Source organism: Giraffa tippelskirchi, chromosome X (genome assembly GCF_054371585.1).
Source record: "Giraffa tippelskirchi isolate mGirTip1 chromosome X, T2T-mGirTip1v1.2.pri, whole genome shotgun sequence".
In the NCBI taxonomy this organism is placed as follows: Eukaryota; Metazoa; Chordata; class Mammalia; order Artiodactyla; family Giraffidae; genus Giraffa; species Giraffa tippelskirchi.
The window spans coordinates 153,797,731-153,825,194 of record NC_137289.1 but is presented as its reverse complement, the minus strand read 5'-3'; the positions used below and the strand labels follow the sequence as shown (position 1 = coordinate 153,825,194).

The 27,464-nt window shown below is 56.6% G+C and overlaps 1 protein-coding gene and 1 long non-coding RNA gene across 5 annotated transcripts in view; one reads left to right on the top strand and one right to left on the bottom strand.

The window, feature by feature from the left end:
• LOC145535248 (serine/threonine-protein phosphatase 2A regulatory subunit B'' subunit beta) overlaps positions 1-23,335 on the bottom strand; it is a 48,195-nt gene extending 24,860 nt beyond the window's left edge. The window contains exons 1-5 of one of the 4 annotated variants that reach the window (XM_081563593.1): positions 23,004-23,335; positions 22,671-22,914; positions 20,861-22,385; positions 19,923-19,991; positions 5,468-5,653 (exon numbers count right to left, since the gene is read on the bottom strand). In XM_081563593.1, coding sequence (XP_081419719.1) covers positions 5,468-5,653; positions 19,923-19,991; positions 20,861-21,199 — 594 coding nt within the window. In that variant the 5' untranslated portion in view covers positions 21,200-22,385; positions 22,671-22,914; positions 23,004-23,335. Of the gene's footprint in view, positions 1-5,467; positions 5,654-9,439; positions 9,668-12,426; positions 12,709-19,922; positions 19,992-20,860; positions 22,386-22,670; positions 22,915-23,003 lie in introns of those variants that run through there. The other 3 variants (XM_081563594.1, XM_081563595.1, XM_081563596.1) reach the window with 3 other exon arrangements.
• On the top strand, positions 12,804-16,026 carry LOC145535249 (uncharacterized). The gene is made up of 2 exons (XR_014075338.1): positions 12,804-13,247; positions 15,017-16,026. It is a non-coding gene; the product is annotated as an uncharacterized LOC145535249 (long non-coding RNA).
• Positions 23,336-27,464: the final 4,129 nt, after the last annotated feature.

The following is a 27,464-nucleotide window of genomic DNA, read 5'->3' as shown; positions in this document are numbered from 1 at the left end:
TATCCTCCAATTAAAAATACATAAATTAAGAAAATGGTATCCAAATTGGAAGGCAAGCGGTAAAACTGTCACTACAGGCAGATGATATGATACCATACATAGGAAACCCTAAAGACTCCAGACACAACAACTGCTGGAACTGATAAATGAATTCAGCAAGGTAGCAAGATACAAGACTAACATACAGAAATCAGTTGCGTTTCTTCACACTAATAGTGAAATAGCAGAAAGGGAAAGTTAAAAAAAAAAATTCCTTTTAAAATTGTATAAAAAAAATAAAGCCGACCAAGGAGGTGAGAGATTTACATGCTGAGAAACTAAAAAAATCATTAATCAAGAAAATTAAAGATGATGCAAAGAAATGGAGAAATATTCCATGCTCCTGGATTGGAAAAATTAATATGGTTAAAACAACCATACTATCCAAACCAGTCTACATATTTAACGTGATCCCTATCAAATTACCCATGGCATTTTTCACAGAACTGGAACAAGCAATCGTAAAATTGATATGGAATCACAAAAGACCCAGAACTGCCAAACGATCCTGAAGAGGAAGAATAAAGCAGGAGGCAGAATGGCCCCAGGCGCCAGACAGCACTGCAGGGCGAGAGGAATCAAAACAATGTGTGCTGTTGTTATTGCTGCTCAGTAGCTCAGTGTGTCCGACTCTCTGCGACCCCACTGACCGCAGCGCGCCCGGCCTCCCTGTCCATCACCGTCTCCCAGAGTCTGCTCAAATTCATGTGCAGTCAGTCGGTGATGCCATCCAACCATCTCATCCTCTGCCACCCTCTCCTCCTTCTGCCTTCAAGACACTGTGGTACTGACGGAGACACAGACACCTAGATCAGGGACTGCAACAGAGAATCCAGAGATAAACCCACAACTACGGTCAGTGACGCTCTGACCGAGGAGGCAAGAACAGACAGTGGAGGAAAGAAGACCCAGTCTTCAGCAAGTGGTGCTGGGAAAGCCGGAGAGACGCATATAAATCAATGAAGTTCCTAAAAAAACTAAAAACAGAACTGCCATATATGATCCAGCAATCCCACTCTTGGGCATATACCCAGGGAAAATTCTAATTCAAAAAGATACACAGACCCAGTGTTCAGGGCAGCATTATTTACAACAGCCAAGACAGGGAAGCAACCTGAGTGTCCATCCACAGAGGAACGGGTAAAGTGGTACAGACATCACGGAGCACTACCAGGCCACAAAAGGAACAAAGCGGTGCCGTCTGCAGCAACATGGATGGACCGAGAGACGGTTACACTACGTGAGGTCAGTTAGGCAGGGAAAGAGAAGCACCTAATGATACCATTTATACCAGGATCTAGAACACGGCACCGGTCAACCTACCTGAGAAACAGGAAGACTCACAGACACACAGATCAGACCTGGGGCTGCCGGGACAGGGAGGGGGTGCGGCTGGAGAGGGAGGGACAGGGAGTCTGAGAGCAGCAGATGCAAACTATTACACATACATGACGGGCACACAACAAACTATTACACATACATGACGGGCACACAACAACGTCCTGCTACACAGCACAGGGAACTACATCCAATACCCTGTGATACACCATAATGAAAAAGAATGTACATGTATGTATAATGCATGCTGCTGTACAGCAGAAATTATCACAACGTTGTAAATCAACTCTAATTCAATTTTTAAAAAGCTGAAAAAAACCACCCAGAGAATGGGACAAAATATTTACACAGTATATATATCCAATAAGGGACTGTATCTAAACGACAAAGAATGCTTATGAGTCAACAGTAAAATGACCTCAACTGAAAACACCCCGAGGATCTGAAGAGACACTGCCGGAAAGAATATATAGAAACGGCTAACAGCACATGAAGAGTCTCAACGTTAGTCAGCAAGGAAAGCGTGAAGTCGCTTCAGCTGTATCTGACTCTTTGTGATCGCAGGGACGGTAGCCCGCCAGGCTCCTCTGTCCATGGGATTCTCCAGGCGAGAACACTGGAGTGGGCGGCCATGCCCTCCTCCAGGGGATCTTCCTGACCTAGGGCTTCTGCATTGCAGGCGGACATCCTACCGTCTGAGCTACCAGGGACGCCCGTAGTCAGGAAGGAAACGCAGTTCAAAGCCACCAGGAGGCAGCACCGCCCTCATACCGGGATGGCGAGTGCTGGAGACGGTGCGAACATCAGAAAGGCGGCGAGTGCAGGAGACGTGCGAACGCGCTGGGACCCTCACGCAGTGCGGTGGTGGGGGGGGATGTGAACGGGGGCAGCTGCTTTGGAAAAGAGTCTTGAGGTTCCTCAGAAAGGTGAGCAGCGTCACTGTCTGAACCAGCCATTCCACTCCCTAGGTCTCGACCCAAGAGAAACGCAAACACGTCCATCTGCACAAACCTGTAGCACACGAGTGTTCATAGCAACACCACGCACAAGAGTCAGAGAGTAGAACCACCCAAGTGTTCATGAAGGGCAAGTACGTACAGGAATATTAAAAGGAGGGCAGCTCTGACACAGGCTACAATGTGGATGGACCGTGAACACACCACGTTCAGTGAGAGACGCAGACACAGAAGGACACACGGCGTGTGATTTCACTGATAGGAAATGTCCAGAACAGGCAAATCCATGGAGATAGGAAGTAGATTCACAGTTGCCAGGGACTGGGGGAGGGGAGTGGGTGGGTGGATGGATGGATGACTGGATAGATGGGTCGTTGGGTGATGAATGGATGGATGACGGAGAGACGGTTGGATGGACAGATGGATGGATGGGTGGGTGGGTGGATGGATGTGTGGGTGGATGGGGGGATGGATAGGTCGATGGACTGACAGATAGGTGGATGGATGGATGATGGATGGATAGACAGGTGGATGGATGATGGATGGTTGAGTGGATGGATGGGTGGATGGATGGATGGGTGGTTGGATGGATGGGTAGATGTGTAGATGGATGGATAGATGGGTGGATGGATGGAGGGGTAGATGTGTAGATGCATGGATGGGTGGATGGATGGACGGGTGGATGGATGGATGATGGATAGATGGATGGACGGTGGGTAGATGTGTAGATGGATGGATAGATGGGTGGATGGGTGGATAGATGGGTGGATGGATGGAGGGGTAGATGTGTAGATGCATGGAGGGGTGGATGGATGGACGGGTGGATGGATGGATGATGGATGGATGGATAAACAGCATGTGGTCCATGCACACACTGGAAAACAACTCAGTGAATGAAGAGGTGGGAAGCTCTGACACAGGGTACAACATGGATGGACCCTGAACACAGGGTGCTCGGTGAGAGAAGCAAGCACAGAAGGACACACAGTGAGTGGTTCCATTTATACAAAGGGTCAGAAAGAGGCAAATGCACAGACACTGAAGGCAGACTAGTGCTCTCCTAGAGACGCGGGGGAAGGGGAGGGGCGATGACAACCACAGGCTACAAGGTTTCTTTCTCGGGTGATAAGAGCTCCCTGTAGAGACGGCTGCATGACTGTGTGAATACACTAAGAATGGCTGAGCTGTACACTTTAAATGGTGAATTGTGTGGCACGTGGAGTCCATCTCAAGAAAGGTTTTAGAAAAAGAGAAAAAGGCAACCCCTAAAAACTGAAGGCAGAAGGGAGCACGTGGAGTCACTCAGCACACAGTCCAGCAGAACTTTTCAGGACACGCACAATAGACAGAAAGTTAGCAGCTGGGACCAAGATAAAGAGATCTTACAGGAGGGGCAGGGGTGATGGGGGAGGAGAGGAAGGGGGAGGGGTGAGGAGGGGAGAGTGAGAGTTAGGGGAGGATGGGGAGCGGAGGGGAGGGGCGAGGGGGGAGGGTCAGAGTTAGGGGAGGATGGGGAGCGGAGGGTCAGAGTTAGGGGAGGATGGGGAGTGGAGGGGAGGGGCGAGGGGGGAGGGTCAGAGTTAGGGGAGGATGGGGAGCAAAGGATCAGAGTTAGGGGAGGATGGGGAGTGGAGGGTCAGAGTTAGGGGAGGATGGGGAGTGGAGGGGAGGGGCGAGGGGGGAGGGTCAGAGTTAGGGGAGGATGGGGAGCAAAGGATCAGAGTTAGGGGAGGATGGGGAGTGGAGGGTCAGAGTTAGGGGAGGATGGGGAGTGGAGGGGAGGGGCGAGGGGGGAGGGTCAGAGTTAGGGGAGGATGGGGAGCAAAGGATCAGAGTTAGGGGAGGATGGGGAGTGGAGGGTCAGAGTTAGGGGAGGATGGGGAGTGGAGGGGAGGGGCGAGGGGGGAGGGTCAGAGTTAGGGGAGGATGGGGAGCGGAGGGGAGGGGCGAGGGGGGAGGGTCAGAGTTAGGGGAGGATGGGGAGCAGAGGGGAGGGGCGAGGGGGGAGGGTCAGAGTCAGAGGAGGATGGGGAGCGGAGGGGAGGGGCGGGGAGCGGAGGGGAGGGGCGAGGGGGGAGGGTCAGAGTTAGGGGAGGATGGGGAGCGGAGGGGAGGGGCGAGGGGGGAGGGTCAGAGTTAGGGGAGGATGGGGAGCGGAGGAGAGGATGGGGGAGGGGGAGGAGGGGGGAAGGGCAGGCGAAGCGGGGGAGAGGAGGGGGCACAGAGAAAAGAGAAGTCGCCCGCAGCACTGGACACAACGGAGAGAGGCCCCGCACTGCCCTGAAGAACCAACGCTGATTTCACAAGTAGTCTGGGCGGCAGCGTGACCCCTGGGGGATCAAACAGGCGGGCACCTAGTCCACGACAGCGAGAGTAGGGGTGCTGGGAGCACAGGGACCCCACAGGTGGGCATGACACCAGCGGGCAACCTGGGGCCTCTGACAGATGTGAAGCGGAGACCTGTCCTCTGTCCAGCAAGCCTGCCAGCGCAGGAGACGCGGGTTCGATCCCTGACACGGGAAGAGCCCCTGGAGGAGGAAACGGCAGCCCACTCCAGGATTCTTGCCTGGAGAATCCCAAGGACAGAGGCGCCTGGCGGGCTCCAGTCCGTGGGGTCGCAAACAGTCGGACAGGACTGAGTGATGGGCACACACACACACAGGGTGAGACAGGAGGGACCCCAGGGGCCCCTGGCCCCTTACAACAGCCAGCCAGCCACTGGGGCGGCAGAGGACACCGTGTCACGTTCCTCTAAGAGATGGCGCAGACACCTAAACGACTGGGCGTCCACACGGAGGGTCCAGCGCCACGCTCTCCGCGATGAGCACTGCAGTCACACTCAGGGTAAGCCCCGAATCACACACGCGGTGTGTGGACTGTGGACACACATCCCTTGGACAGGAGAGACACGGGAGGGCCTGAGCTGAGCCCGTGGGGAGGGTCCCTCCAAGATCAGGACGCCCCGGGGGCCGGCACGCAGGCCGCCTGTGTCCTCCAACAGCAAGGACGGAGCTCGGCACGAGAGCCCTCTGTGCCACAAGCTCCAAGGACCGCAGAGAGCAGACTCAGAAGCCGAGCTCTGGGCGTGCCACGACCAAAGAAGGACCACCCCACCTGCCTGCAGAGACACCCACCTTGGCCACGCGGCCCATGTCCTCCATGGTGGCCCTCTCGTGTGGGAACTGGGCAAAGGTCCTCTCGATCTTGGCGATGACGGCGTCCACGTTCACGGTGTCCTGCGGGCGGCCACGAGGGAAGTAGAAGGTGGGGATGCTCCGGCTCGCAGCGGGTGGTAGGGGCTCCTCCTTCCTCGTCTGCACCTGAGAGAGACGACAGTGAGGGCCTGGGCACCTCCTCGGGATCCACACTCAGTGAGGACCTGGGCATGTGGGCATCTCCTCAGGACCCACATTTGGTGACCTGAGCACGTGGGCATCCCCTCAGGATCCACACTCGGTGAGGACCTGGGCACGTGGGCATCCCCTCAGGACCCACACTCAGTAACCTGGGCACGTGGGCATCTCCTCGGGACTCACACTCAGTGAGGATCTGGGCACGTGGGCATCGCCTCAGGATCCACACTCGGTGACCTGGGCACGTGGGCATCCCCTCAGGATCCACACTGAGGGCCTGGGCACGTGGGCATCCCCTCAGGACCCACACTCAGTAACCTGGGCATGTGGGCATCTCCTCGGGACTCACACTCAGTGAGGACCTGGGCACATGGGCATCTCCTCAGGATCCACAATCAGTGAGGACCTGGGCACGTGGGCACCCCCTCAGGACCCACACTCAGTAACCTGGGCACGTGGGCATCTCCTCGGGACTCATACTCAGTGAGGACCCAGGCATGTGGGCATCTCCTCAGGATCCACACTCAGTGACCCAGGCATGTGGGCATCCCCTCAGGATCTATACTCAGTGACCCAGGCATGTGGGCATCCCCTCAGGATCCACACTCAGTGAGGACCTGGGCACATGGGCATCCCCTCAGGACCCACACTCAGTAACCTGGGCACGTGGGCATCTCCTCGGGACTCATACTCAGTGAGGACCCAGGCATGTGGGCATCTCCTCAGGACCCACACTCAGTGAGGACCTGGGCACATGGGCATCTCCTCAGGACCCACACTTAGTGAGGGCCTCAGCATGTGGGCATCCCCTCAGGACCCACACTCAGTGAGGACCTGGGCACTCAGTGAGGGCCTGGGCACGTGGCCATCCCCTCAGGACCCACACTTGGTAACCTGGGCACGTGGGCATCCCCTCAGGACCCACACTCAGTGAGGACCTGGACATGTGGCCACCTCCTCCCTCTATTTTCATGATCAGAGGTGGGTCTGATCTACGGTGCCTGCCCCGAGCCCAGTTGACCCACTGTGGACGGGGCACCCAGACCATCACTGCGGGCTGACTGCAGAGACAGGAGACCATGCAGCCTGCAGGCGAGCGCCACACATGACCCCTGGCCTGGTCCACGCTGCCCCGCCTCCCTGATCCTCCTTCTGCTGTGATCCTCTAGACAGGACGGCTGACCGCCCAGGCTGCTGAGAGAACCTGCCCCATGTCCTGTGGGAGGTCCACGGAGGCTTGTGGGCTTGTGCCCACACCCACCCTGCCCCATGGAGGTTTCAGCCTCAGCCAGCACAGCCCTCAGGAAACACACGGCCCCAGGGCTCTGCCTCCCAGGACGGGCAGCGGCGGGCACCACACAGGGGCCAACACCATACCCTCAGCCGCAGCTAAAGTCAGCCAGGCATCTCCCGACGCAGCTACCACTCGGTGGTGTGGGCTGTCCACCCAGGGCCTCGCCGGGTGGCCTGTGGGCGCGTGCAGGGCCGGGGGGCTGGGAGGGGTCACATCTGGGGAGGGACACAGCAACAGAGCCTCTGTCACCCCAGGTCACGGGGTCATCAGGACCCATGACAGCCTCCGTCAGACCCCACCGCACCCCCTTCACAGGCCCTGTCACCCCAGGTCACGGGGTCATCAGGACCCATGACAGCCTCCTGTCAGATCCCACCCCACCTGTCCACCCCCACCGCACCCCCTTCAGAGGCCCTGTCACCCCAGGTCACGGGGTCATCAGGATCCATGACAGCCTCCCATCAGACCCCACCCCACCCCCTTCAGAGGCCCTGTCACCCCAGGTCACAGGGTCATCAGGATCCATGACAGCCTCCATCAGACCCCACCCCACCCCCTTCAGAGGCCCTGTCACCCCAGGTCATGGGGTCATCAGGACCCATGACACACCCTCCCGTCAGAGACCTCAGGAGCCCATAAGCCCCAGGCAGGATCCCAGAAAGAAACCGACACCTGGCCAGAGGAGGACAAAGCCAGAAGAACCAAACTCAGCCAGCAGGTGCTCAAACACAGCCCAGGCACGGAAAATGAGACAGGTGAGGGTGAAATCATCAAAGAAATAATCGGACCTCCACCCAACACTTCACAGGAGCAGCAGATCCTATAAGCCAGAGGAAGACAGTGCCCACCTCGTCCCCTTCTACCTGGGAGAAGGAGGCTGTCACACGAGATGCACACCGAGACGTTTCAACGACCCAAACAGAACAGAAAGCCAAGGTGAGCGTGTGACAGACACCCGGCCCAGGCGATGCTGAGGCGTGCACGTGAGGGGAGAGCAAAGTGCCCCCAGACGGAAACTCTGAACTACGGGGGGGGGGGGGGGGGGGGGCGGAGAGCAGTGCCTACCTGGCCAGCTCCACACACATCCACCACAGAAATCAATCGTAAGAACGTCATTTTACTTCTTTCTGAAAACTCCCAAGAAGAGGACAGCATGCAATGCAAGGAAAATAGAACAGATGTGTTTTGAGGATTTTGAGTTGGATGGAAAGATACGGATTAACTCAGTACCTACAAAAATGACAGTACTGTCAGGTGAGCGGTGGCTTGGTAGGAAGTACTCCAAAGGGATACAGATTTTTTTTTAAAAAAGGCGACAAAGGAGAGCACATAGAGAAATACAAAATAAACCAGGCTGGGTTCAAAGTCACCACAGATATAAGTGGCCTAAATGTTCCAGTTAAAATACAAAGGTCAAGGGCCTTCCCTGGTGCTCAGTGGTGAAGAATCCGCACGCCAACGCAGGAGATGTGGGTTCAATGCCTTCCTGGATGTGGGTCCAGGAAGATCTCACATGGTGGAGAACTAAGCCCATGCCCCACCACTACTGAGCCTGTGCTCTAGAACCCAGGAGCCGCGAGGACTGAGCCCAACATCCCGACTCCCCCGAGAGCCCTGCCCTGCAACAGGAGAATCCACCGCCATGAGAAGGCTGCACATCTCAACTAGGGAGCAGCCCCTGGTCACCAAGAGCAGAGAAAGTCCACGCAGCAACGGAGACCCGGCACAGCCGAAAGCAAACTCCAACAAAGTTCACTTTGAAAGACACAAAGATCACACAGAAAAAAAAATAAGGTTTATTTATAAGACACACGCATGTCTCAGGACACGGCAGCTGAAACTTAACAAGTGGAAAAACATACAGCGGCCAACAGCGATGGAAAGAAGGCGGGCAGCGCTGTGTTCACGCCCAGAGAGTGGGCTGGGGGCCTGGACTTCCGGAGAGGGTCGGGACACGCGCTGGGGGTCCCTCACGGGCCGCGCCGCCGACCCCGAGCGGACCGCTGCCCCGGCGGGGCCTCAGCACCCACCAAGCACCGGAGCCGGGGAGTGCGGCGCGGGCGGGCAGGGCCGGGCGACGGGAAAACACAAGAGCGGGTGCGGACACGGGAGATTCACGGTCATCTCTGGGCCATAAATAGCGCGGCCGGCACAGCTGCGGGACCGGCGCCCTTCCCCAGCACACAGGCGCCGCGCGGGCCGGCCGCCTCCGGCCGAGCGGGGCTCCCCAGGGCCGGAGAGAACCGGCGGAGGCCGGCGCCCTGAGCGCGGTGCGGCCGGCTGGACGTCCGCGACGAAGGTGGAAGTGGCACAACCGTGTGTCTGTGTCTGAGAGACACACACGCACACACAGAGGGTTCCCAAGTGGGGCCGAGCCCCCTAAGCACCCCGCAGGGCAGGGGCGCCCGGCCCGGCCCCGCCCCAGGCCTCCCTGCCTCTGGGCACCGGCGTCAGCACACCTGCTCCCGGCGGCTATTTCGGTCGCGGCGCGGACACCAGCGCTCCCTGACTCATCGCGACTGCGGAGATCAGAGACGCCCGCGGCCCTCGGGACACACGCAGCTGCGCGGCCGACAACAGGACGGAGGACATGGCCTCACGGAGAAGCGGGGCGTCCGTGTGCAGCGGGAGCGGCTGCACCGGGACAGATGCCCGCCTTCGGGGGCAGCCCGGCGCCCCCTCCCGGCACGGCTTCTCTGAGCGCGCCCTCAGCCGGTCGGCGTCTCCAGGGACAGAGGGCGCGAGCTGGGCCGGCGGGACGACCGTGGGTCTGAGCACCCCCGGAGGGGCGCGGTGCGATCGGAGGAGCCCGGGGGCGGGGCAGCACGCCGGGGCGCAGCCAGCACGGGGCCCCCATCGGAGCGGAGGCCCGGGTGCGGGGACACAGGCGGCCCAGGCACCCCGCGGAGGCCAGTGCCTGGCTGGGAGGCCCTGCAGGCCCAAGCTTCTCCTCTTCCGAGCCTGGGAACCCTCCCCACGGGCTGGCGAGGCCAGGGCGGGCCAACTAGGACCTCAAATGGCCCATGGATGGATACCCAGAGCCAAATGGTCCAAGAGTCAGCAGAGACGCCAAAATGAACATGAGAACGTGCGCGCCCCTGGACAGAGGACCGTCAGGTCCACAGAGTCGGGAGGCAGGGCTGGGGGCATGGACCTGGGGAGCAGCCTGACGGCCCAAGTCCACAGGCTCTGGGAATCAGGGGACCACGTCTGACCCCTGGGTCCTGGGAGCATGGATCAAGGGGGTACACTCAGGGGCACCCCGCACAGTGATGTGACTGCCCCTGCCCCCGGGTCTGACGCGGGCAGAGTCTGCAACTTAGGCTGTCAGCAGGGGGAGGGGAGGGGAGCCTGGACTGTCACGGCACTGGGCTTTCCCCTCCGTGGGGCCCGGGCGTCCACCTGAAGGGCCCACAGGGAAGGTGGACGGGTGAGAGCGGGACCAGGACCAGGGACGGCGGAGGGAGTGGAGGAGCCCGTCGCCGGGGTGTGCAGCACCCGAGATTCAGTCCCGGGGACGGAGGGCCAGCACCCAGCTTGGACGGGGCAGCGGCACAGCCAGGTGGGGTCCTCGTGGGCTCGGGACACACGGTGAGGGCCGCCGCGGAGGACAAGCTGGGGGCCTGAGGGCTCAGGGCTCAGCGTGCGCTTGGCCCGGGCGTCCACATGCAGGGGGTGGACACGGGCTGCAGGAAGAGGAGAGCCCCTCCTACACACACGACAGCCACACTGCACACTTTCCCGTGGCCCTGAGCCCAGCACAGACGTACCAAGCTGCAAGTATGGTGGTGCACGCGTGCGAAGCCCTGAGTCCATCTCCACATGCCCTCCAAGCTCACACACACCTCACCACCCCGCCACAGCCCTCATCCCCCCACCACCATCGTGCCCCTTGTCACCCCATCCCCTCCTCTTCCATCTCCACACACACCCCACCATCCCCTCCAGACTCCATCTCCCCATGCACAGCCCCCACCACCATCTCCACACACACCTCCTATGTCCCTCCTCATCCATGTCCACACACATCCCACCATTCCCCTCCAGACTCCATCTCCCCATGCACAGCCCCCAGCAACCCCCTCCAGACCCCCATCTCCACACACCCTGAGGTCTGCAGATCCCTCAAGGCTATGTCTGGAGTCCGCACTCAAACACCAAGCGTTGAAGCCATGAAGCCAGCAGGGGAGCTCCCCTCCCCAACACTCCCCCCAGGACACCCCCCACTCAAAAGCCGAATTCCGGCCGCACCTGAGGAGCACTCAGTGCTCAGGGCAGGCGCCCTCATTCCCAGGAAGGATCACCGGGACGTGTTTTCTGTAACGTGAAACTGCTTCCTCTGACAGGCATGAGTGACTCGATAAGATGCACAGCTGTCCTGGGAAAAGCAGGCCTTTGTGAACGCTCCTGCCTGGAGTCGGGGCTCCCCCTCCTCACCCTGGGGGAGGGCTCCCCGATCCGGGGACACCCCAGCAGCACTACTGTTTACCACATAAACAGCAACAGGCTGACGTCCCGCCTCCATCTGTAAAACAAGACCAGCCTCATCTGATCCCACAGAGTCCAAACAGACTTTCCTGCCCCAACGAGGCACCGACTTAGAAGCGTCACCCACTTGCAGACCAAAGCTCAGACATTAGAAAGACAGCTGTCAGACAGAAAAAAAGAAAACCCAGAAGCTCTCTAAAAGCTCAGACATGGTCCTAGGGTGGGGAAAAACTCGATTTAATCTACCAACAGGAAGCAAGTTCTTCCCACCCCAGACAGGCTGGTATGTAATTCGGCGACTTTTTGTTTTCTTAAGGCCACTAGATGACCTTAACTCCTCGCTTGAGAGAAAATACAAGCGATTCACACAGTGCCAAACATCCGTAGAACAGCAGGACCTGCCGTTACCAGAAGACCCCAGGGTGGCGGCGGGTTCTAAATGCCCCGGCTCCCTTACTGGAATTTATAAACCGCACAGGAAGCACGGGCAGAGACCGGCTTTGCTTCTGTGCCCGCGGGGAAGAAGCACCGAGCGGTTTAAGAGCCGAGCGCCTGCTGAAACCGCGCAGCGCGGCGCTTCCTCTAAAGCGCCCCAACTCCACACGCGCTGGCGGCGAACCGCGCTCGGTGCTGAGAGCGCGGCGGTAATGCTGCGGGCGCCGCGCTCCGAGCACGCGGAGCGGCAGCCCCACTGCGTCCTGCAGGCCGGGGCTAAAGCCTCCCCAGCCCGCTCAATCCGCTCCGCAGGTGTTTTCCTTGCGGCTGAACTCCCAGAAAGGCGCTGTGGGCGCCTCGCTTCAGAGCGGCTTTCCCAACAAACTTCACGGGCCGCACACCTGCTCTCCACGCGCTGAGGCGCTGTTCCCGGGCGGAGGTGAAGCCCCCGCCCCCTAGCACGGGCAGCCCCCCGCCCCGACCTCTCCGGGGCTGAGCGGACGCAGCAGCCCCGGGGCCGCACCTGCTGGAAGGCCTTGAGCCTCTTCTTGAAGCGCGAGGGCAGCACGAAGTCGCAGCCGCGGGCCAGGGAGGCCAACTCCTGCCGCAGGTCGGGGTCCTGGCGCAGGGAAAGGTCGCGGAGCCGCATGTCGGCTCGCATGGGCCGCCGCGGCCCGGGCCGAGTGCGGTCGCGAGGCTGCGGCTGGCCGGGGCCGGCGGGGTCGGGGCGGTCCGGGCGGCCGGGCTCAGCGCGCTCCATGCGTCGCCGGCCGGCGCTCTGGGGGCCGGGCCCCGGGCGCGCGCATTCCTCCGGCGGGGCGGGCGCGCACGGCGCGCGGGCAGGGGAGGCGCGGCCAGCGGGCGGCGGGCGGCCCCTCCCAGGGCCCCTCTGCGGTCCGCGGGGCAGGCCCGAGGCAGGGCGCCCGCCCCCAGGGCGGCCCGCTGCGCGCGGAGGGAGGCGGCCGTCCCCCGACCCGCGCTCGGCTCAGCCTGCAGACAGACCGCCGAGGCCCGCCGCTGTGGGGCCGCCGCCCGCGGCTCCCCCGGGAGAGACCCAGCCTTCTCTCCGGACACCGGCAGCCAGCCCAGGACTAAGCTGGAAGCTGGGACAGAGCAAGCGGCCCGGGCGCGCGGTCCCACAGCCCGCCTGCGGCCCAAGAGCTGTGCCCTCGGGAAACTGGCCGCAAAAGGGCTTTGGAGGTCAGCATCCACGCGCCCTTAGGAGTGCAGGAGCAAACAGTGACAAGTGTTCGTCGCTCAGTCGTCTCTGCCTCTGTGCGACCCCATGGACTGTAGCCCACCAGGCTGCTTGGTCCGTGGGATTCTCCAGGCAAGAATACCGAGGTGAGCGGCCAACTCCTTCTCTGGGGGAATCTTCCCCACCCAGGGATAGAACCCAGGCCTCCTACATTGGCAGGTGTGTTCTTTACTGTCTGAACCACCAGTTGAGAAGATGTACACTCAACCTGCAGAGGACACACTCTGCTCTCCTGTGAGAACTCGGGGTGCGGGTGGAAGCGAGGGTTTTACTGCATTTCGGGGTGCACACGGGTGCAGCACGTAATGAAAAGCAGACCACGTGGATGGACTGTCATGTCCTGGGAACCGTGAAAACGGAACCGGGCCCTGATGTGCGGATGGACTCTCCGCAGAGCCAGGCTCGCTTTGGGAAGGTCTCCCTGCCCTCACCCCCCCCCCACACACACACATTGTCCCCCTCTGGCCTGCGGGTCCCACACTGACACCGCAGGACCCCAGGGACACCTGCTCCTTCGCCCTTCCCTGCCCCCAGACAGAGATGTCTGGGGAAATGGCCTTGGGGGTCAGGAGCCTTTCACCCACCCACCCTCGTCCTGTCTCTCTAATGGAGTTCGGGTTTGGGGTTCGTTTTCTTCCAGCCGTGTTTGTCTTACTAAAACGTGGGGCAGAAAGTCCAGAAGCGCCCACAGGGCCCAGGTTCCCCTGTCAGGAACTCCCTGAGCAGGGCGCTGCGTCTGTTCGAGACAGGAGCCCACGTCACTGCGGTGAGGAGCCCACGCGGATCCGGCTGCCCTGAAGAAGCACACAGTCTCCCCGGGGCGCGTCTGGTCCCGCGCACCCTGAGGGTTTGGACAGAGGCACAGCGCCCTGTGGCCACCGCTGTGGTATCACAGCAGGGTTGCTGCCCTGGGGACTGTACATTTTTGAAGCTTTTTAGAACATTTTTTAAAATGTGGCCCACTTTTTAAAGTTTTTAATGAATTTGTTACAATATTCCACCCGCACCCCGAGTTTTCACAGGAGAGCAGTGTGTCCTCTGCAGGTTGAGTGTACATCTCAACTGGTGGTTCAGACGGTAAAGAACACACCTGCCAATGAAGGAGGCCTGGGTTCTATCCCTGGGTGGCCACGCCCTCTCACCATCACGGCCGAGAGGTTAGGGGAACTGACTTCCCTGGGGGTCCAGTGGTTACAACTCCCCCTTCCAGCGCAGGGGGTGAGGGCTCCATTCCTGGTCAGGGACCTAAGATCCCACATGCCCTGGGGCCAAAAACCAAAACATAAACCAGAAGGAATATTGTGATAAACTCATTAAAAACTTTAAAACGTGGTCCACATCAAGATTTTTTTAAAAAGCTTAAAGATACAGTCTGGGGAGCATGGTAACTTATTCCGCCATGTCTTTGTACAGTGAGAAAGCACAGACTTGTTCAAATGTACAGAAATATCAAATCACTGTGTTCTGCACTGGGCTTCCCAGGTGGCTCAATGGCAAAGAACCCACCTGCCAATGCAAGAAACTCAGGTTCGAACCCTGGGTTGGGAAGATTCCCTGGAGGAGGAAATGGCAACCCTCTCCAGTATTCTTGTCTGAAGAATCCCATGGACAGAGGAGCCTGGCGGGCTACAGTCCATGGGGTCGCAAAGGGTCAGACACGACTGAGGGACTAAACACCGCAACAAAAATGTTCTCCACCAGGAACTAACATAGCGTTGTACGTCAATTATGCTTCAGAAACAAACTCAGAGGAAAAGAGGTCAGACTTGTAGCTTCCAGGGGAAGGGGGTAGTTGTGAGCATGAAGGCAGTGGTTAAGACGTACAATCTTCCAATATAAGTGGTTTTTCCTGTAGCCATGTACAGATGTGAGAACTGGACCATAAAGAAGGCTAAGTGCCAAAGAACTGAGGCTTTCAAACTATGGTACTGGAGAAGACTCAAGAGTCCCTTGGACTGCAAGGAGATTCAACCAGTCCATCCTAAAGGAAATCAGCCCTGAATATTCACTGGAAGGACTGACGCTGAAGCTGAAGCTCCAATAATTTGGCCACCTGATGTGAAGAACTGACTCCTTAGAAAAGACCCTGATGCTGGGAAAGATTGAAGGCAGGAGGAGAAGGGGGTGACAGAGGATGAGACAGTTGGCTGGCATCCCCTACTCAATGGACATAAGTTTCAGCAAGCTCTGGGAGATGGCAATGGCCAGGGAAGCCTGGCGTTCTTCAGTCCATGGAGTTGCAAAGAGTCAGACACGACTGAAACAACTTAACACACGTGCAAAACTGGTGGAAGAGATGAAACGTATGACAAGTCACTTGCTACAAAGACATCTTGCAAATCCCGTAGTGATAAATAGAGCAGTTGCACCCAGAACAGACATAGAACTTGCTAACTGAATGAGAAAAACCAACAAACCAGTCTGTTGGTTTGAGCATCTGAAAAGAAGAGCATCTGAAAAGACGCCCCAGTAGAGAAGACGTATGAGGACAAGAAGGCTTGAGATCACGGTCACCAGGGAAACGGTGACAAAGCCACAGAGGTGCCACCAGAGAGCCATGTTACGGACAGCGGCTGGTCCGGTGCCCGCCGGGGACGGGGGGGGGGGGGGTCGTGGAACTCTGGGCTGCTTTCGGGTAGGGAACACCCACGGTGCAGCCCCTCTGGAACACCGCTTGATGGGGTCTTGAAAAAAGAAATGAGTCTGTGACAACCTAGAGGGTGGGATGGGGAGGGAGGTGGAAGGGAGGTTCAAGAGGGAGGGGACGTGTACACCTATGGCTGATCCGTGTTGATTACGGCAGAAACCAACACAATATTGTAAAGCAATTGTCCTCCAATTAACAATAAATAAATTTTAAAAGGAGTCAGAAATGCTTCTGAGCCTTAAAACACAGCGGTTACTCTGTAGGCGTCTCCCTGAGACGTCAGTCGCTTCCCAGGTGGCTCAGGGGTAAAGAACCCCCCTGCCAAGGCAGGAGACCTGAGCTCGAACCCTGGGTCGGGAAGATCCCCTGGAGGAGGAAACAGGAAACCACTCCAGGATTCTTGCCTGGAATTCCATGGACAGAGGAGCCTGGTGGGCTACAGTCCATGAGGTCGCACAGTGTCGGACACGAGTAAGAGACTGACCCTTTGCTGAGACGAGAGAAGGCGAGGTCCTCACGAGGACTGAGCATCGACGTCCTCGGCACGAGGATCCGAGAGCTGGGAGCCAGGGACAGAGGAAGGGTCCACCTGGCACAGCACAAGGCACCGCAGTCGGGGAGCAGCGCTCAGCAAGGACACGGGAGGACCCAGCACTGGACCGTGGGGAGCGTCCTGGGCGGAACCGGCTGGTGCACGGGCGGCTGTAGAAGAGACCTCACACGGCTCTGCCCTGGCCCAGAGCCCTGGATGCCTCGGGGCGACGGCAAGACGAGAGGAGCTGTGTGCACAGCTTTCCAAGGCCTGTGAAAGCTGACGGGAAAGCGCCCCTTCTCCCAAAACCGAGCCAGCTCTGCTCCACCAGCGGTGACGCCGCAAAAGCGCCCTGCACAGCCCGGGCACTCTCAGCCCGGGCACTCTCTTGCCCGTGCCAGGGACTCGGAGGACACGTGCCACCTCATGCTGTTGACCAGGGCGCTGCTTCAAAGCTCAGAACCCCTCAGCCACAGGCACCCCCAAATCTGGGGAGCAGCAGCGGCCACCACCTCCTGATGGAGACCAGCCGCTGCCATGTCCTCGGGTAGACCCTGAAAGCCTTCTTCACAGACACCCCACACCAAGCTCCTATGGGGACCCTGTGCCCCTCCTCCTCATGGGACTCCGCCCCCCTCTTTCTCCTCATGGGGACCCCGCGTCCCCTCTTCTCTTTATGAGACCCTGCATTACCCTCCTATGGGGACCCCATGCCCCTCCTCCTCCTCATGGGGACCCCGCACCTTCCCCCAGGGCTGCACCCGCCTTGGAGACAGACAGGAAGAAGGCAGTCCCAGGAGGTGAGGAAGGTAAATCTGGACTGAACCCGGACTGAACGTGGACTGAACATGGACTGAATGTGCACTGAAGATGGACTGAACCAGAACTGAGTATGGACTGAACCCGTGCTGAACGTGGACTGAAAGTGAACTGAATGTGGACCAAACTGAACGTGGACTGAACCCAGACTGAACATGGACTGGACCCGGACTGAACCAGAGCCCTAAACCAGGGCTGAACCAGTACTGAGTCAGGTAAAGTCAGATCACCAGGTAACTGGGCACCCCATATCTACGAACAGAGGCAAAGCACTAAATGTCTAAACAGATAGATAATAAATTTCACCAAGGAGGCGAAGCACTGGAATGCATGCAACCCACTGACGGAAAATGATGAGATGCAAGGAGACAGAAAGACATCCGGAGCTCGTGGGCTGGGAAACTCGACATTTTTAAGGCATTAGCGGTGCAAGATTGATCTACAGACTCAACGCAGCCCCCATCAAAACTCCACCAAGCTTTCCTGTGGAGGCTGACAAGCTGGTTCTCAGGGTTCCATGGAGATGAGAATGTTAGGGTAGCCTGAGGTCAGAGGACATCTGAGAATCTCAGACCGTTTTAAAAGAACAGGGTTGGCCGTACGCCACCTGCTTTCCACAGGTTCATCCCCAAAGAGCTGCAGAGTGAGATTTCAAACACAGTTCCCAGGATCAGAGATCAGGAAACAGACCCACATGCACAAAGCTGACTGATTTTCAACAATGTAACTCACAGTGCAGCTCTGCAGGAAAAGAGCAATTTCAAAGACCACTGGTTACCTGGATATCATATACCACACACAGAAACTTAAGAGAAATGGATCAGAACTCTAAATGCAAAAGAGAAAACCAGGCATCTTTTAGGAGGAAAACAGAAGACGACCCTGACAGCCTGGGAGAGTCACACACTTCGTAGATTGGATGCAATAAATAAGAACCATGAAAGAATGAAATTGAAAGAATTAAAAAAAAAAAAATAACAGCTTTTTGTGTTCAAAAGACATGTTAAACCAACAACAAAATGGGACAAAGACTGAAGAGAAATATGTGAAAATATAAGTCTCACAAAGGAGCTGCATGCAGATACTACACAAAGAACCCTTATGTTGTTGACTTGCTCAGTCGTGTGCGACTCTTTGTGACCCCGTGGACTGTAGCTCACCCAATTCCTCTGTCCATGGGATTCTCCAGGCAGGAATACTGGAGTGGGTTGCCATGCCTTCCTCCAGGGGATATTCCCGACTCGGGGATCGAACCTGAGTCTCCTGCATTGGCAGGTGGATTCTTTACCGCTGAGCCCCCAGGAAAGCTACACATGAGGTTTCTTAACTTCCTATTAGTTCTTAGAGAACACAAACTCAGAACTTTCCTTATGGCATTTTATGTAGGAACTTTTTCCTAACATTAATTATCCATTTCTTGGGGCCAAAAAAGTCTTATTTTATCCCAATGACAACAGTCCTTTTTGTGTTACTGGCCTCTCAAAATTCAACTGAAGCCACAAAATCCACGTTCATCAAGACACGTTTAAAGCCACCTTCAGGCCCCGGTTTTTTTGGCCACAGTAGAATGTTGGATGTTGGCTCCCTAACCACGGATGGAACCTGTGCCCTCCGCATTGGCAGCGTGGACTCAACCACTGGACCACCAGGCAGGTCCCCGTCACTCCTTCCTGAGACCTCTTGGGACGGTTGAGTCATTCTGCTTTTCCTCAAAACCGAGTCCTCAAGGGACTTCCTTGGTAGCCCAGTGGCTAAGACTCTGGGCTCCCAAAGCAGAGGGCCTGGGTTCGATCACCGGTCAGGGAACTAGATCCCACAGGCCACAAGTAAGACCCTGGTGCAGTCAAATAAATAAATAAAAATAAGCAAATACTCAAAACAAAAAAAACAAAAACCAGGTCCTCATGGTAACTTACTCTGTCTGGTCCTGGAAACTGCAGACAGGAAGAGGGGTCTTTAGTCTTACCCACACCCATCAGCCCTTCTTTCATCCAACAGACGACCCCCCTTCCGCCCCCCGACTATTCCAGCCCCACCACCGAGGCCACATCACATCCTTCCAGGCAGAAGCTGGTCTCTCCACGGCCCCAGGCAGCACGATGCACGAACCTGGTCTTGGGGAAACAGCACTCTGGCCTGAGGAACTTCACACCCACACTCCGTGGCTTTCTGCCTGCCATGCATAAATGAGGTCTTTCTCATACATCAAAGCCACCCTCCTCGAATTTTCTGTAAACAGTTCCAGTCCCACGGGGACTCACACAATTTATGGGGTCACAAAACACAGGAATTCATCTTCCAGTGGTGTCTGTTGGGCTGTGTCACGAAACACACTTAGTGACAACGTGGACGGCTCACCACGTGAGATTCCGGGGATCCCAGTAAGAGCACCAAGGGGTTGGTGGGAGGATGGGGGACTGTCACTACTGCAGTCAGCTCTCCAAGCCCTGGCTCTCCTCACACAGCCACCTCCTCATTTTAGGGGGGGCTCAGGCAGGACGTCAAGAGCAGGGGTCCCCAGCACCCGAGCCATGGACTGGTACCAGTCTGCAGCCTGTTAGGAACTGAGCTGCACAGCAGGAGGTGAGCAACACAAGCTTCCTGTCTATTTACAGCCACCCTCAGTGCATCTGGGCTTCCCAGGTGGCACTATCAGTAAAGAACCCGCCTGCTAATGCAGGAGGTGTACGAGACTAGGGTTCAATCCCTGGGTCAGGAAGATCCCCTGGAGAAGGGCATAGTAACCCACCCCAGTATTCTTACCTGGAAAATCCCACGGACAGAGGAGCCTGGCGGGCTACAGTCCACTGGGTCACGAAGAGTTCGACATGACTAAACAACAAAACAACAACAAGGGGAACAATATGCACCCACCACACTTTTTCTTTGTTTTCCCCCACCATGCTTCTTCCATAAACCCTGGAGACGCTTTATTACATTTAACCAACACAGAAGCACTTTTTTACTTTTAAATGCACTGCTATCCAACTGTCCTTATTGTAGAAGAACTGTTAGTCCCTCAGTTATGTCAGACTCTCTGCAACCCCATGGACTGTAGCCTGCCAGGCTCCTCTGTCCACACAATTCTCAAGGCAAGAATACTGGAGTGAGTAGCCATTTCCTTCTCCAGGGATCCTCCCCACCCAGGGACTGAACCTAGGTCTCCTGCACTGTGGGCAGATTCTTTACCATCTGAGACACCAGGGAAGCCCTATTGTAGAAAACTCAGGGACAAAAGCGGGCAAATTTGGGGTAAAATGTCAAGGTTCACAAACTAAGCAGAGCAGGAAAAAAACAGCCATGCATGCATAACTAAAACCAACTGTAAACAAACTCCAAAAACATGATCAATTTGGAAAGATGTTAAAGACAGTACTTTTCAGTGGGCAGGACTTTTTTGGGGGCGGGGGGAGGAGATGAGATGGTTGGATGGCATCACCGACTGGATGGACGTGAGTTTGAGCAAGCTGGGGGAGTTGGTGATGGACAGGGAAGCCTGGCTGCATAAGTCCATGGGGTAGCAAAGAGTCGGTCACGACTGGAAGACTGAACTGATCACTGGTCACTGCAGGAGGCAGACTAGACACTCAAGCGCTTGCACACTAGACATTCCTCCACGTGCCTGGGCCACCCCCAGCCCCATGTCGGTGGGAACTCCCCAGTTACCTTAGCAGGCGTTAGCAGAAGCAAGAGGAACTTACTACTCTCGTCCCTCCGGATCGTCGAGGCCCTCGAACCGGCGGCCCACTCCGGGCACTGGAGGCGGCTCCCACTGGAAGCGCGGTGGACGCGGGGGTCGGGCCGGGCGCCCCGGGACCTTCGCACTCGTGCGGCCTCCAGGCGGGGTCGGTGGCGGCGGCTGCGAGCCAGGGCCCCGGCTGCTCCGCGTCTCCCGCGCCCGTCTCGGGCCTCGTGGGCATCTGGATCCTCAGCAAGCAGTCCCGGAGCATCGCCTGCGTGCTGGACTCGCTGAGCCAGCACAGGAAGAGCTCGTCCACCTTCATCTTCAGGACCGGCTGCAGGACCTTGCCAGGCGGCATCTCCGGGACTCGGGCCCTCCTTCCCGAGGGGCGCCCCCACCTCTCCTTCCTCCCGCACAGGTGCCTGGAGCCGGGACCCACGTCTGGCCTGAATGGACCACACACGGAGCCGACGACCAGCCCGAGGGCACGAGCCAGGGGGGCTCAAGGGCCCCGGGGCAAAAGGCGGGAACTTGGCCGGGGGTCTCCCGGGGTCTGGTGAGGAGGCAGCCTGGCCCGGCGGGGGACGCGGGCCCGGGGTTCGGGGAAGAGGAGGCCCGGCCCGGTGGGGGTCGCGGGCCTGGGGTCCTGGGGTCCGGCCTGAGGCGGCGCTCGGCCCGGTGGGGGTCCTGGGATCTGGTGAGGAGGCAGGGATCCGGCGGGGACCGCGGGCCCCGGGGTTCGGGGAAGAAGTGGTCCGGCCCGGTGGGGTTCGCGGGCCCCGGGGTTCGGGGAAGAAGTGGTCCGGCCCGGTGGGGGTCGCGGGCCCCGGGGTTCGGGGAAGAAGTGGTCCGGCCCGGTGGGGGTCGCGGGCCCTGGGTTCAGGTCAAGGCTGAGGCGGCGCCCGGCCCGGTGGGGGTCGCGGGCCTGGGGTCTGGTGAGGAGGCAGGGACCCGGGAGGGGGTCGCGGGTCCGGGGTTCAGGAGGTCAGGGGTGAGGCGACGCCCAGCCCCGGGGGGCTGCGCGGACTCGGGGTCCCGGCTGAGGCGGGCAGTCCGACCGCGGCGGGATCCGCCCAACTCAGGGCAGCTTCAAAACGGGCGCGCCGAGACGAGCGCCCAAAGAAGGTCGCCTCAGCCGTGAGTCAGCGCGACGCGTGGCGTCATCACACGGCGCCGCCCGTCAGCGCCCCGAGGCAGTGCGGGGCGCGGTGGGCCGGACGCCGTGCGGGGCGTGTGGGCGCTCCGGAGGGCGCTCAGGAGCTGGAGTTTGGACGCGAGCGAGGGGTGGCGGGCACCCGACTCGAGGCCTTTTAGCTTTTAGGCTTTCTGTGGGTGTGGCCCCGCGCCAGCGAGACGCACCCCCGCCCTCCGCGGAGCTGCGCGCGTGCGCGGTGCGAGTTCGTCTGGAGGGGCGCGCGCGGGTAGTTGGCTTGGGGGTCGAGCATGCGCAGTGCGTGTCTGTAGCGGCGGCGTTCGGGGAGGCTGTCGGTCGAGCATGCGCAGTGCGTGCCCACCGGGAGCGAGCCGGAGGCCGGACCGTGTGCCTGCAGGAGAAAGGGTACGGGGGAGCATGCGCAGTGCGTGCCCGCCGAGCGCCGGAGCGGGCATGCGCCCCGCGGGAGGGAGTGTGAGGCGGGGTTGGAGACCAGTGCAATTTTTTTTAGATAGAACTGACCTCATCAGACCGGAAGGTTACGTTAAGTGTGTTAAGTGTTAATGATGCATTGGAGGCGTGTAACTGCTTTCAAGCTGGCCTTTCAGGATGAGCATGAACTACTTTAGTAATTGCAAAAATAATCTGTTTTAATGGAAGCGAAATTAATACTTACCTGACCTTTGGCCGCATGACTACCTTGTTTCAGCAGTTTTAACAGTGTTGATAAATCATCCACACGGCTCACAAGCACCGCCTTTTTTATAGGTATTTTGGGGAGGGAGGAAGATTTTTTTTTCCCCCTCTTTAAAAGTTTTCACTTGACTTTGCTCTCTTTTAGGAGGTAATTTCAAGTTCTTGGGAGTTAAAATCTCCTGCTTCTCAGTTAGGCTTCCCTGGTGGCTCAGACGGTAAAGCATCTGCTTGAAATGCGAGAGATCTGGGTTTGATCCTTGGGTAAGGAAGATCCCCTGGAGAAGGAAATGGCAACGCACTCCAGTATTCTTACCTGAAAAATTCCCTGGACGGAGGAGCCTGGTAGGCTACAGTCCATGGGGTCCTAAAGAGTTGGTCACCACTGATGGACTTCACTTTCACTTTTTGCTTCTCAGGAGAAGGCAGTGGCACTCCACTCCAGTCCTCTTGCCTGGAAAATCCCATGGATGGAGGAGCCTGGTAGGCTGCAGTCCATGGGGTTGCTAAGAGTCAGACACGACTGAGCGACTTCACTTTCACTTTTCACTTTCATGCATTGGAGAAGGAAATGGCAACCCACTCCAGTGTTCTTGCCTGGAGAATCCCAGGGACAGGGGAGCCTGGTAGGCTGCCGTCTATGGGGTCGCACAGAGTCGGACACAACTGAAGCGGCTTAGCAGCAGCAGTGTAAATATAGCTTTGTTGTACTTCAGTTGCTCAATCATGTCCCACTGTTTGCAACCCCATGGACTATAGCCTTCCAGGCTCCTCTGTCTCTGGGATTCTCCAGGCAAGAATATTGGAGTGGGTTGTCATTTCCTTCTCCAGGGGAGCTTCCCCAACCCAGAGATTGAACCTGCATGTCCTGCATTGCAGGTGGTTTCTTTACTTCTGAGCCATCAGCTAAATAACTCTTGTTAAACTGTGATTTTATTTGTGTTTGTAATGACTGCAAACTTTGTGTTTGTCTACTGAAAAAATACACCATCTTAAAGCTGAGAATTGTGTTTTAATCTGAGGACCTGCTCAAGAGCTAAGCTCAGAAAGTATCCTCTCAGATCTTTCTGAGGGACTTTTCAGAAGACATAAGGGAGAGACCATGATATATAGGACTTTTTGCAACAAAAAAGAAGGTTGGAACATCAAAAAATGACAGTAATGTAGAGAAAACCAGACATTCCAAGTTAATGAATTTAGCGCTTTTCTATGTATGGGAAGATCTAAGAGTCTGGGTTCGATCCCTGGATCAGGAAGATTGCCTGGAGGAGGAAATGGCAACCCACTCCAGAATTCTTGCCTGGAGAATTCCATGGACAGAGGAGCCTGGCCGGCTACAGTCCATGGGGTCATAAAGTGTCGGACACAACTGAGGAAATACCGTTCCACTCCATTCTATAGGAATTAATGACAGGGTGAGCCTGTGTGTCCTGAGAAAGGGAAAATATTTATATCCAAGTTGGTGCTGTTGCCAACCCACAGCCCTCATCCTTGCCCGAAGCCCACCTTGGGCTCTCAGCGTGCTCCCTGTGGCTGAACCCCACACATTTTCTGGGGACGCTGTTGAGAAATCGTCGGACACAACAGGGCACACTATCTGGTATACCAGAATCCTGTTTTTCTTCATCCTAAACCCCCTCAGAGTGCACCCTTGGGGCAGCTGCAGTGGCTGAGGGCTTGGCGGCCTCAACATCCTTTGCTTACTGATAGGGCAGACGATCTTTTGTCCACGTTTCGTGGCTAAAGATAAAAACGCAAGTATTCTGGGTCACTAAAGGGCCACGACACAGGAATTCTGTGCGGTTATTTCTGTGCCTTGGGAAGCTGATGCTTGTGTGTGCAGGTTGTCAGTTCTGTGAAACTGTTAGTCACTCAGTCCTGTCTGACTCTTTGCAATTCCATGAACTTTAGCCCCCCAGGCTCCTCTGTCCATGGGATTCTCCAGGCAAGAATACTGGAGTGGGTTGCCATTCCTTCTCCAGGGGATCTTCCTGACCCAGGGATTGGACCCGGGTCTCCTGCCTTGCTGGCAGATTCTTTACCATCTGAGCCACCAGGGAAGCCCATGTCAGTTCAGGAGGGAGGCAAATATTAATACGTGTTTCTGTTTGCATTTATCACACACTGACATCTTCTCAGAGCACAAACGGGCTTTTCACTCTGGGTCTGTAAATGAGCTGCCACTCATCTGTGTGGTTTTTTTTGTGTGTTGGGGGGGGGGTTGGGGGGGATGGCATTTTTCATTCCCTCCACAAGACGGCTTTATACCCCAGGGTCGGCAAGGCCTGTGCGTCTGCCAGCAGAACATCAACAAACCCCGGGAGGGAAACAGAACCTCCTTCAGTCTGTGCGGTGGGGCAGGAGCCTGCCCCAGGGGACAGAGAGGTGCTGTGAGCCCGAGGCCAGTGGGGCAGAGGCTGGAGAGGCCTGGGATGGGCACAGCCACACCTAAACAGGGGCAGGACTCTGCTGATAATAGGAATGTAAGGTCTGCTGGCTGCATCTGCCTCCCAGGGGTGGCCAGAGGTCTCAGGACAGAGGGTAGGGGTGAAGAGGAAGATTCTAGAAGCCAATGACAAATTGGCACTTGCCATCTCATCTGAAAAAGAGACATCGCTTTCCCGACAAAGGTCCATCTAGTCAAAGCTAAACTTGGACCACAAGGAAGGCTGAACGCTGAAGAACTGATGCTTTTAACTGTGGTGTTGGAGAAGACTCTTGAGAATCCCTTGGACTGCAAGGAGATCAAACCAGTCAATCCTAAAGGAAATCAGTCCTGAATATTCATTGGAAGGACTGATGCTGAAGCTGAAACTCCGGTACCTTGGCCACCTATTGGGAAGAACCGACTCATTGGAAAACACCCTGATGCTGGGAAAGATTGAAGGCAGGAGAAGAGGATGGCAGAGGATGAGATGGTTGGATGGCATCCCCGACTGAATGGATATAAGTTTGAACAATCCCTGGGAGATGGTGAAGGACAGGGAAGCCCGGTGTGCTGCAGTCCATGGGGTCAAAAAGATTCGGACACAACTTGAGTGACTGGACAACAATCAGTGGTAAGGACTTGGTGCTTTCACTACTGAGGCTGTGGTTTCAATCCCCAGCTGGGGGACTAAAATTCCACAAGCAGTATGGTGTAACCCAAAATAAAGAAAACAAATCTTTTTTGGTTAGTGTGCATTTTGATAAGCTTTCAAAGAATAAGAATGTTGAATGAAATAGAAAAAAATAACATGAACTCACCCCAGTTCCAGCCAAATTTTAGCATAAAATTAAAGAAAAATAAAAAACAATTTCTAAAATAAAATTTGAAAATTGTAAAATTTTCATATAAGATAAAAAATTCTAAAAACGATTGGGGAGTGTGCAAATAGTCTGCCCTTTTATCACATGAAAAAGTTTTGCAGAAGTTGTGTGTGTTCCTGGTTTTGTACTATTTCTAATGAAACTTTCCCGACAGCCACTGGTGGTCTCCATTCAGTATACCAGCTGTAAACGTGGACTCGGGACCCTGACCTGTTAAGGAACTTGGACTCTGCCCCATCCCGTGTTGTTGTCCGTCCGTGGGCTGCCACGGTTGTGATCAGCAGTAACTTCTCGCCCTCAGCTTGCTGCCTCTATTGGTCCCTTGTCTTTTAATTTACTGACAGTTTATTTGTTATGCTGGGACATGGCATATCTAAATGGGTTAGCATTGAGTCATCTGAGTGTGTGCTACACGCCCAGGAACATGGACAGTTCATGAGCTCGGAGATCTGGTAGTGTAATGGCATGGGAGAGGGGAATCATTTAATTAGATAATTCAGCATTCAATTACATGGTATGAGGCGGAAAGACAATAAAAAAAACGTAGGGAGAGAGGACAGGCTTGGGCGTGAGGGCAGTGCTGTTTAAGCGGAGTCTTTAAGGATGACTGATAGCCTTAAGGGGTTTCCCGCACGGTGCTGGTGGTAAAGAACCCGCCTGCCAGTGCAGGAGACGTAGGAGACCCAGGTTCGATCCCTGGGTCAGGAAGATCCCCTGGAGGAGGGCATGCAACCCACTCCAGCATTCTTGCCTGGAGAATCCCACGGACGGAGGAGGCTGGTGGGCTACCGTCCGTGGGGTCGCAGAGAGTCGGACACGACTGAGTGACTGAGCAGGCCCGCCAGAGGACAGGAAGAAGACAGGCCTGCTGGCCGCGGGTCTCAGACGGCACACGGCTCCTTCCGTCACTCCCCATGTGTGTTCACAAATCGAAGGAGGCCCCAGACAAATGCCCCTTTGTTCTGGATTCCACCACCCTCACTGCCACCTGTTTGGCAACAAAAAAGCCTGTCAGCAAATGCTTCTGTTCCGTTTTCATGTGTACACTGAATTCTCTCCCTGCCAGGCCCTGCCGGTTCACCCTCCCTCCCCGCCCCCGGCGCCATTTCAAGGTTTTTTGATGATATGGAAAAGATTTTCGTATTTGGATAATAAAATTTTCTGAGTTGCCTTCCACCACCTTCAACTCAATTTCCTGTCCCAAGAGACGGTGTGTGTGTGTGTGTGTGTGTGTGTGTGTGTGTGTGTGTGTGTGTGTGTGAGAGAGAGATAGAATCGAATCAAATTCCTTATTCATGGGGAAACAGCTGCGGTTTCATCTGAATATTCAGCACTGTGAACGGGTCGGGGTGATGGATGGAGTCTGGAAATGTGTCTGGGGCAGGTAATGAAACCGCCGGCCGCACGGCCCGAGCGCAGGAGATAATGAAGTCGATTGAACATCCCCAGAAAGTGCAGAGTTGCACAT